A 10,129-nucleotide genomic window follows, 5' to 3' on the forward strand; every position below is an offset into this window, starting at 1 on the left:
ACACTCTCTCCCATGTACCAGTGTTCCTCTATGACCAATAGAGTACAGCAGAGGTATGTCACTTTGGTGATCGGTTTATATAGGCTGGTTGGAGTCCTGGGCTAGCTTGAATCACTTTCTCCGGCAGAAACTGCCTAGAATCGAGGTTAGACCCTCCTAATCCAGCCTTCACATGATGGCAGCCTCCTAAAGGTTTGACGCAGAACCACCCAGGTTCCTGACCCAAAGACAATATTTTCAGGTGCTAAGTTCTGGGGTAATTTGTTACACAGCAGTAAGAAAGAAATCCATTTCCTACCTAGAACCAAGACATCAATTAAAGGTTTAACTTTAGTTCTCATTCAACATCCATCAAAAACAATCAATTTTTTTGCTAATAAGAAAAGAACAAATTATCATTCAGGCATTCAACAATCACTTTTTGAATATCAAACGTGAGCAAAGGGTCTGCAAGCTTCTTATGTTTTCACATAATCAAAAGTCTAGCCGGGCGTTGGTGGCACACGCATTTAATCCCAGCACTCGGGAGGCGGAGGCAGGCGGATCTCTGTGAGTTCGAGACCAGCCTGGTCTACCAAGCGAGTTCCAGGACAGCCTCCAAAACAATACAGAGAAACCCTGTCTCGAACAACCAAAAAAAAAAAAAATCTATTAAAAAAACAATAACCACAGAGGTACAGGCACGCATGCAAGAACACATTTTGAGCTGTTCAATCCATCAATTTCATTAGCTTATGCTTTATAAATATATATCACTCCCTGGTCATTCTGAAGGCTGAAGTCACACTCTCCCATGGGCACTGTTACCCTTGCAATATGCCCTCCCATCTAAGGGAAGAAGAAAAGTTAAGTCTCTCAATTCCATTAATGCTGAGGAAAGAAGGAATTCATTTAGTATTTTAGTAGGAGGAAGAAACCCTGATCTCAAATGCTAAGAACAACTGGAATGTCTACAACTCATGACTAAGTGGCGGCAGGAGTGCAGATCATGGCTCAAATCCTGGCCACAGCTGAAAATGGCGGTGGGGGCGGGGGAGATGCTGCCTCTTCCTCCTCACTGGACTTTGCTGTCTCTCAAGGCAGCGGCAGGATAGTGTAGCTCCACAACCAAGAACCTCCCTGCGCACAAAGAAGGTCAAAGGGCAAGCTTGCTTTCCGTCAACCACAAAACCTGTCACTGCCAAGCCTAATCAATGTGGTCGGCTAAAGGAGGTGAATGAAGCCCTAGACAGAAAACCACAGCCAGACTCTCCTCCCGCCGCCGCTGAGGTCGGAGTCAGGTGACTCCTGGGGCAAACAGCAAACCTAAACAAAGATCACTCCCCACATGACCGACTGGGGAGAAGAAGAGCAAGGCTGCTCAGTCCCACCCCGGAAAGCCATTAGCCATTAACTATTGCTTCTTTGCAGTCAGGCGAAACTGGAGGCGCCAACAAGTTATTCCTATTTCGCAGTCCTCTTCAAGGAATGCACCTAGAGGGGCGAGGGTCCCCCTTCCCAGGACACAAGGGCCAACCAAACACCGCAGCACCAGCTCCGGGCCCCCACATGCGTGCTGCAACCTGAACCCCTCCCCGCCAGCTGTCACCCGCGCTCTGGGCCAGTCTCAGCCAGAGAAACACATGCCCTCTGGCCACTCAGCCTGCTTCTGCGACCCCGCGGGGGCAGCGAGAGGCCGTGCTTTGGCTAAGGACTCTAGGGACCCGAGCACGCCTAATCCCCGGAAAAGGAGAGGTAGGGTGAGCGCGGCCCGGTGTCAGGAGTGGCCCTAGATCCATCATCCTTCCTCTCTCCGCCCCAGGAGTCCCCAGATCCGAGCACCCCACCTTGTCACCGAAGCTGCGGGCCATCAGTAGGTCCGGGCTGGGCGTGCTGTCGCCTCCCATGGCCTCCTCGCTGCTGGAGCCGGCCAGCGGGTGCGGCATGTCGCGCAGGGAGTGGGGCCCCGTGGACGGCAGGGCCTTGGGGGGCCCGCCCGCCATGGCGCGCAGCGCTCGGGACCCGCCGCCGCCGCCGCCGCTTCCCCCCGCAGCGCTCGGCCCCACTCGGCCCGAGGCCCCGCACTAGCCGGTGGCGGCCGCCGCCGCCGCTACCGCCGCCGCCGCCACCCGATGCTTTCCTGCCCTCAAGGCTGGGCTTTCCCGAGAGGCACACCGCAGCTCCACACGCTAAACCGCGGCGAGCCCCGGCACCTCCGGCCCCGCGCCCAGCTAGCAGCGCCACGCCGCCCACGGCTCACAGCCCCGCCCCCGCGGAGCCTCGCCCGCAGGGAGGGGTGGGGAGGGCGGGACGCCTGGGGGGCGGAGCTTGAGAGAGGAGGCGTCCAGTACCGCCCACCTCCCGGCAGGAAGTGCGCCCACTGGCCGCTGTGCTGCAGGCGAAAAGCTAAGGGATTCGGAAGGTACCCGTAAGTAAGGGTCTTCCAGTCTCACCTCACAAGTAAAAAGAACCCCAAAATAGAAACATGGAGCATATCTTAGTAATGCAGAGCGTTACGTGGCTCAGAGGAGCTAGAGAACATCGAGTAGAGAAACTAGAAGGCCGGTCGTGTGGGATATCTTCAGTTCCACCCTAACGTCCTCAAACGGTCTGGCTTCTGCAGCTAAGCAAGGTTTATGTAAGGCGAAACCTCAGAAGCATGAACGTACGTAAATAGCGTGTGCTACAAATGAGTTATGGCCCTCACGCGCACACGTAGTCAACCAGTCTTTTGCAAGAACCGTGAGGTTCGAATTCTTTTTCCATACATTGAAGGCTCCTATCCTGGCCTCTGGCAGAGCTGGATTCTCGTCTTTTATTTGCTGGCATGGTAAAGATAGTCAAGGCATTACTTCAACTAAAGTATACCTTCGTCCCTTTTTTGTTTTGTTTTGTTTTTTTTTTTTGGTTTTTCGAGACAGGGTTTCTCTGTGGCTTTGGAGGCTGTCCTGGAGCTCGCTTGGTAGTCCAGGCTGGCCTCGAACTCACAGAGATCCGCCTGCCTCTGCCTCCCGAGTGCTGGGATTAAAGGCGTGCGCCACCAACGCCCGGCTTTTTTTTTTTCCTTCGTCCCTTTTTATCCTGTCTGGAGCTTCTGTCTCTAAAGAGGGTCATCTGCCCCTCTGCAAAGACTACTGTGTGTGGCTCACTGTGAGAACCGCATTTTTTCCAGTCCCCAAACTTCTTAGGTTTGTCCAGTTTTGCCTGCTTAAAAAAAAAAAATAGTGACAAGTCTTGACATTGGAATTCACAAAGGGCTCTGTCACACTTTCTCTAGAAACAAAAAGTGGAGGATGCAGAATTGAAACCAAAATAACTACCAGAGTTTCATTTAACTTCCGTGGCCCCTTTTCTTCTGGCACAGTCCGAAGAGCTGGACCCAATGCACTGTAGCTATTGTCTTTTATCGCCTTCATAGCAGACTGTCTAAAATAAGACTGAAAGGTCCCCAACAACCATTTCAAATGCGTTGTCTCATGGGAGCCCTGAGGTCTGATCCTCTGAGCTGGACAAGATTGTGGATCCATTTACATTTAGAAGCTGCCTAAAAGTATTACATACCCGATTACCTTCATTAAAGTGGATATCATGAATATAACTAGACACGACTGACCTATAGATATCTAACAGATTTTCTTCTTGAATATTGTTGTTTATATTAACATAACAGAGCTCTTAAGATTTCATAGAAGTGGGGCTGGAGCGATGACTCAGTAGTTAGCACTGACCACTCTTATAGAAGACCAAGGTTCAACAACATCCATAAAATAAGAATAAATATCAAAAGAAAATTCCATAGAAGATCCAATTGCATGACTCAGTAGGTAAAAGAACCTGCCACCCATGCCTGAGGGCCTGAGTTCAGTCCCCAGAACCCACATGAAAAGTCAGATGTTTTGCCATTCTTTGGTCCCAGCACTCCTACAGTGAGATGGAAGGCAGTGGCAGCAACCGGAGAATTATCCAGAAGCCCTCTGGTCTGCTAGCCTAGAGTACCCAGTGCTGCTGCATCAACAGAAACATAAGAAACTCTACCTCCGTGGGATGAAATGAAGGAACCAACTCTCCCAAAGTTGTCCCTCAGACCTCAAGCGTGTGGACACATGCATGCACAATAAAACTGTTCCGTGGCTTACCAAGTAGGAACACAGACAGCAGAGAGCAATACACAAGACAGCTGGGAGTTAGAGGGGACTGGAAGACTCAACCAAAGTCCTTGCTGAATGTTAAGAGCTCCCTTTTCCCTCGGGTTTTCCTCAGTTTGAGTCAGAATGATGCTTTTCTATGCCTCCCCACAGAGGAAAAGGAGGAAGGAGACAGGAGAGGAGGAGAGTGGAGATGGGGGAGTGGGAGAGAGGAAGAAAGGAGGGAGGGGGAGGGAGAGAGGGGGAAGAAAAAAGGAAGGAAGGAAGGAAGGAAGGAAGGAAGGAAGGAAGGAAGGAAGGAAGGAAGGAAGAGCGTTCCTAAAGGATCATGCGAAAGTTTATTTACTTTCCTGGTCAGTCAGAGGCATCTGGCTAAAATGATCCAAGTTGTAGTAGTCATCAAAACTAAAGAAAGTGAAATGTGGGAAATATTTTTGGTGGAAAGTTCCAGCATTCATTTTCAGCTGAGGCCTGCCTGTTCCTGTCCACCGTTTCCTGATTCATTTCAGTGCTCCTTGTGGTGAGGAATAGTTCTTGAAATAACCTAAGTCCCAGAGCACGTGACTCTGTCCACTGAGAGCTACATGGTGGTTAAGAGGAAGCATGGGAAATTTATCAGAGCAAAAGGATGTGGTGTGGGTTGGAAGTTAAGGAGAGAAACTTGGATTTCTAGGGTTCAGGAACTGAGAAAGGCACCAGTTTGTGGGATGTCCCCAGGGTCTCTAAGTACTGGGAACTGCAATTCCCTGGAAAAGCCTGTCTCTGTTAAAATTCCACACACTAAATGACTATAACTTCATGATGTTGGAATGTTGCAAGTCATCTTTGGATATCTATAATCCCCTTAATAGTCATTTATTGCAGCCAGCGGTGGTGGCACATGCCTTTAATCCCAGCACTTGGGAGGCAGAGGCAGGCGGATCTCTGTGAGTTCTAGGCCAGCCTGGACTACAGAGTGAGTTCCAGGACAGCCTCCAAAACAATACAGAGATACCCTGCCTCAAAAAAAAAAAAAACAACAGTCATTTATTGCTGGGTGTGATGGTGCACACCTTTAATCTCAACAGAGGCAGGCAGATCTCTGAAATCAAGGCAAGCCTGATTTACAGAGAGACCCTGTCTTTTGAAAAAATGGTAATTTATTACTAACCAGTGTATCTAACCTAACTTCCTTTTGACTATCAAATAAAATCTTTAGGATGTGTTAACTCACCAAACCACTAGCTTCCACCAACCTAAAAGCTGAAAACCACAATCAGAGAGCATCTGAGGCTATAACAGAGATGTCCCCACTCTTCTATAACTTACCTAACTGATGTCCCCACAAAGGCATTTGGTAAACACATTGATTTATGACTTTCTTTTGTTCTGTGACTTATAAAAATTTATCTAAGTCAGGATGTAGTGACTCCTGCCTTTAATCCCGTCACTGGGAAGGCAAGTAGATCTAGAGGAGGCCAGCTTGCTCCACATAGTGAGGTCAGGACCAGCCAGGGCTACATAGTGAAATCCTGTCTCAAAAAAAGAAAGAGAGAGAGAGAGAGAGAGAGAGAGAGAGAGAGAGAGAGAGAGAGAGAGAGAGAGAGAGAGAGAGAGAGAGAGAGAGAGAGAAGAGAAGAGAAGAGAAGAGAAGAGAAGAGAAGAGAAGAGAAGAGAAGAGAAGAGAAGAATTGTGTATGGATTTCCACAGTAGGACATGTCATTCTGAGTACTCTCAATCCATGTTCCTTGGACATGGCTAAACATACTTGGCCCAGAATAAACTATCTACTTTTGGAGCAAGACCCAATTACCTGGGCCCTCCCCCATCTACAAGGGATGGTAGACACTTAGCCTGGGACCTATCAAGAGATAGAGCCCTGGGCCCCACGATTTAGTAACTTTGCCTAACAGGAACCCAGTCAGCCTCGCTAGCAATTGTGTCAGGACTGCATGTGAGTGCTCAGTCCTCAGAAACAAAGCAGAGCCAGCAAGGCATTGTCCTGTTTTCTCCCTTGGTACAGCGTGTGCTTAGGCACTCTTGGTGTTTGTATTAGCTGCTTATCCTCCTCTGGCTTTTAATACAATCACAGCTTTATTCTATATGGCATCCCAAACCCTGCCTCAAAATAACACCATCACTTCTGAAGTGGATGGCTGGTGGGGACAAAGGAGGTTTTCAGAGACCATTCAGGGTGACATGAAACAAGCCACAGAGGGCTGTCTCAAACAAGGAGGGGTGGGTACCCAACTGAGTACGTGCAACCCCAACAGAGGGAAATTTGTGTGGACAGTTTAATTCAACTGATGATGTCCCAGGGAAGAAGCAAATCCTCTTGAAGCCAGAATCTGAAGAGTTTTGCAAACAAGAAATTAGGAGAACCAAAAAAGAGTTCTGGGATTCATTTAACTCTCCTCATCAAAACCCTCTGAGGCAGGGTGGGTGAAAGTGCTTGCTGTGCAAGTATGAAAGCCTGAGTTCAGATCCAACTAGCCCATTAAAAAGCCGGGTGTAGAAGATGGCTCAGCAGTTAGGAGCACTTGCTGCTCTTACAGAGGACTCTGATTTAATTCCGAGAGTCCACATGGTGACTCACAGCTACCTATAATTCCAGTTCCAAGGGTTCTAATGCTCTCTTCTAGTCTCCATTAGTACCAGGCACTCACACACATACAAATAAATAAATCTAAAAAAAAAAGTTGGGTTTGAGAGGTGGCTCAGGGATTAAGAGCACTAGTTGCTCTTCCAGAGGATCTGGGTTCAGTTCCCAGCACCTACATAACAGCTCACAACTGTTCACAGCTTCACTCCGAGGGAATCCAACATGCACATGATATACAGACACACATGTAGGAAGAACACTTATTCACATAAAATAAAAATAAATTAAAATTTAAAAAAGGTCAGGTGCAGAAGCAGAGAGGTGGAAACAAAAGGATCCTAGAGGCTCTAGCCAGCCAGGCTAATAACCAAATCAGTGAGTTCCAGGTTACAGTGGAGATCCTGTCTCATGATGATGATGATGATGTGGCATGTGCTTGTAGAAAAACACCCAACATCCATCTCCTGCTTCCACACATACACATGAGCACAGGGTGGGGTCGGGAGTCCAGAACCACCCCTCTTTTTTAGCATGTGTGCACAGGTTTGCATGTACCTATGTGCATGCATGTGGAAGCCAGAAGAGGGCATCTGATGTCTTCCTGTAACTCTCTCACCTTATTCTCTTGAGATATTCTCTCACTGACCCTGAAGCTCAGCATTTCAGCTAGGCTGGCTGTTTAGCATGCCCCTGGAATCCACCCATCCTCCCCACTCCAACCCTGCTACAAGCACTCATGGACCAGCTTTTATATGGGTGCTGGGGATTTGAACTCAGGTCCTCAAGCTTGCACAGCAAGTGCTCTTACCCACTGAGCCATCTCCTCAATCATTCCCCCATCTCCCCTTTCTTTCTTTCTTTTTCTTTCTTTCTTCGTTTCTTTCTTTCCTTCCTTCTCCTTTCTTCTTTCATTCTTTCTTCCTTTTTTTTTGAGACAGGATCTTATGTGTTCCAGGGTGTACTCAAACTTTCTATTTAACCAAGAACTTCTGATCCTCCTGCTTCCCCCTCACTGGTGCTGGGATTACAGATGTGTGCCAGCATACCTGGTCCACGTAGAGCTGGATATTGAACAGAAGGCTTCCTGCATGCTGGAAAAACTCCCTACCTACTGAGCTACCTCTCCAGCCCACCCTTAAGCTGTTACAGTTTTGGTGCTGTTTTGTTTTGCTTGAATATTTATCTAGGTACTTAACACTTCTAGAAGGAACACAGATGAACTAGACTGTGAGTCGGTTCATTTCATATCTCAGGATGTGAAACGAATCACAAGGGGGAATGGTATTTTCTAGAACTCCAATGTAGACTCTTGGTAGCTGGGGGCCTCGGCTGACCATAGAAATGCAATTTGTTGCCATGACCTCAAGAGGCAGAGGCAGGAAGACTGCCTGGTCTACATAGCAAGTTCCAGGACAGCCAGGGCTACATAGAGAGACCCTATATCAAAAAGTTTGGTGAGTGGAGAAAAAGAAGAGTAGGAGAAAGAGGGACAGATGATGGGGGTGTGCAGAGAGAGACATACACATGTTTTCCAGAAGGTGAACCACAGCATGAGGCTGGGCTAGAAACATGTAGCTCAGCTGGTGAGTGTTTACTGTACAAGCATGAGGACCTGAGCTAGAACCCACATAAAAATCTGGCCATAGTGGCATGCTGCCTATGACCCTACACTACAGGGGTAAGAGTGAACAACTAAGATGACTGAGGTTTGCTGGATGCCAGCTTAGTTCCAGGTTCAATGAGAGACTTTGTCAAGAGAATAAGACGATAGTGATACAACAGGACACCTGATGTCTCCCTGTGGCTGCCATACACACATGGGAGCGCGCGCGCACACACACACACACACACACACACACACACACACACACACACACACACACACACACTGGACTCGTTTACCGCACACATATACATAAACACACACACAAAGAGGGGGAGTTAAAACTAGAAAGAACTCGCGTGACTCACCAACATTGTAATGCATAAATAAATGTGGCATATTTGAGTGACAGAATGTTACACAGTCATAAGAATGAAGGGACACATGATGAATGAGCCTCACAAACGTAATGATGAATGAAAGAAGCCGCACACAAAAAAATATCTGCTATATGATTCCACTCACATAAAAATCAAAACCAGACGCAATTAACATATAGTGCTAAGTGAATACTTTTACATTTATAAGGAGTTTTGGGGTGCCAGTAACATCCAGTTTCTTGAACCAGTTGTTCTAAGACTCCTAGTAGCACATTTATGATTTATGAGTCTTGATGGTCTATTGCATCAAGATGTCTCAGGGGGTAAAGATACTTGCTGCCAAGACTGATGACCTGAGTTCAATCCCTGGGACCCACATTGAAAACGGAAAGAACTGACTCCTACAAGTTGTCTTGTGACCTCCATTATACATGCTGTAGCACATGCACTCATGCATAACAGATAAATTCAATGAGAAAGTTTATGTTTTTAAAAAGCATCTACTCTATGACCCTCACTTTATAACTGAAGAGATGAGGCCCAGAGCTAGCAAGTCCCTTATCTGAAGTCAATCAGCCAGTACTCTTTCCCGCTTGGTTTTCATGTTGATGAACACCCAAGTTGGGGAGCAGGCTAGTTTAGATAAAGCTAGGAAGCTGAGGGTACAGCTCAGTGGAAACGTGTGTGCTTATTCTTCAGGGGTGCAGCCCTCAAGAGGCCACCCATGCACAACTGGCAGCAATGAATAGAGTTGGGGGTTTAAAAACAAACAAATGGCATGAAATTGGGAGGGAATCATGTGCGGGGTGACAGAGAAGGAACTGGAGGGGAGTGAATGGGGAGTGGACTTGATCAAGACATTAGCATATATGAAATTCTCAAACAGTAAAGAAAAAAAAAAAACATGTTCTTTGCACGTGTGGAGCCTGGGTTCTATTCCCAACACCTAAAAAGCTGAAGCCAAAGGAAATGAGAAGGAAATAAGCAAAGGGAGAAAGAAATGTGTCACCTACTGCTGCCATCAGTCAGCTGCCCTTCCTCCTTGATGCATGGCCTTCTTGCTTGTGTCCTGCCGCTGTCTCTTCTTTCAAATGCAGTCATGTGTGGACTGACGCCTGTGCTGCTGCAGCCATCCCGTGGTCACAAGCAGAGCCATTCCCAGGATCCTGAGGATAGCTGTATGAATGAGCAGGGGAAAGCTGGAGTCTTCAATGGTGTCCTAGTTTGCTTTCTATTGCTGTGACGAAAATACCCTGGCCAAAAGCAAATCAGGGAAGAAAGGTTTTATTTCATCTTATGCTTCTAGGTCACAATCCATCCTTGAAGTCAGGGCAGAAACTCGAACAGAAACCAGGGAAGAATGGGGCATATTGTCTAGCCTTGTGGCTTTCTCTCTGCTAGCTTTCTTTCTTTTATTTTTTTTAAAGAAACCTAAAATTT

General features: G+C 47.4%; 1 protein-coding gene across 2 annotated transcripts in view; it reads right to left on the minus strand.

The window, feature by feature from the left end:
- Positions 1–9,726, minus strand: part of Snx30 (sorting nexin family member 30) — a 114,923-nt gene extending 105,197 nt beyond the window's left edge. The window contains exon 1 of one of the 2 annotated variants that reach the window (XM_040737713.1): positions 9,703–9,726. In XM_040737713.1, the coding sequence (XP_040593647.1) occupies positions 9,703–9,711 (9 nt within the window). In that variant the 5' untranslated portion in view covers positions 9,712–9,726. Of the gene's footprint in view, positions 1–1,826; positions 2,232–9,702 lie in introns of those variants that run through there. The other variant, XM_005085064.4, reaches the window with a different exon arrangement.
- Positions 9,727–10,129: the final 403 nt, after the last annotated feature.

Source organism: Mesocricetus auratus, unplaced genomic scaffold (assembly GCF_017639785.1).
Source record: "Mesocricetus auratus isolate SY011 unplaced genomic scaffold, BCM_Maur_2.0 Super-Scaffold_6730, whole genome shotgun sequence".
NCBI lineage: Eukaryota > Metazoa > Chordata > Mammalia > Rodentia > Cricetidae > Mesocricetus > Mesocricetus auratus.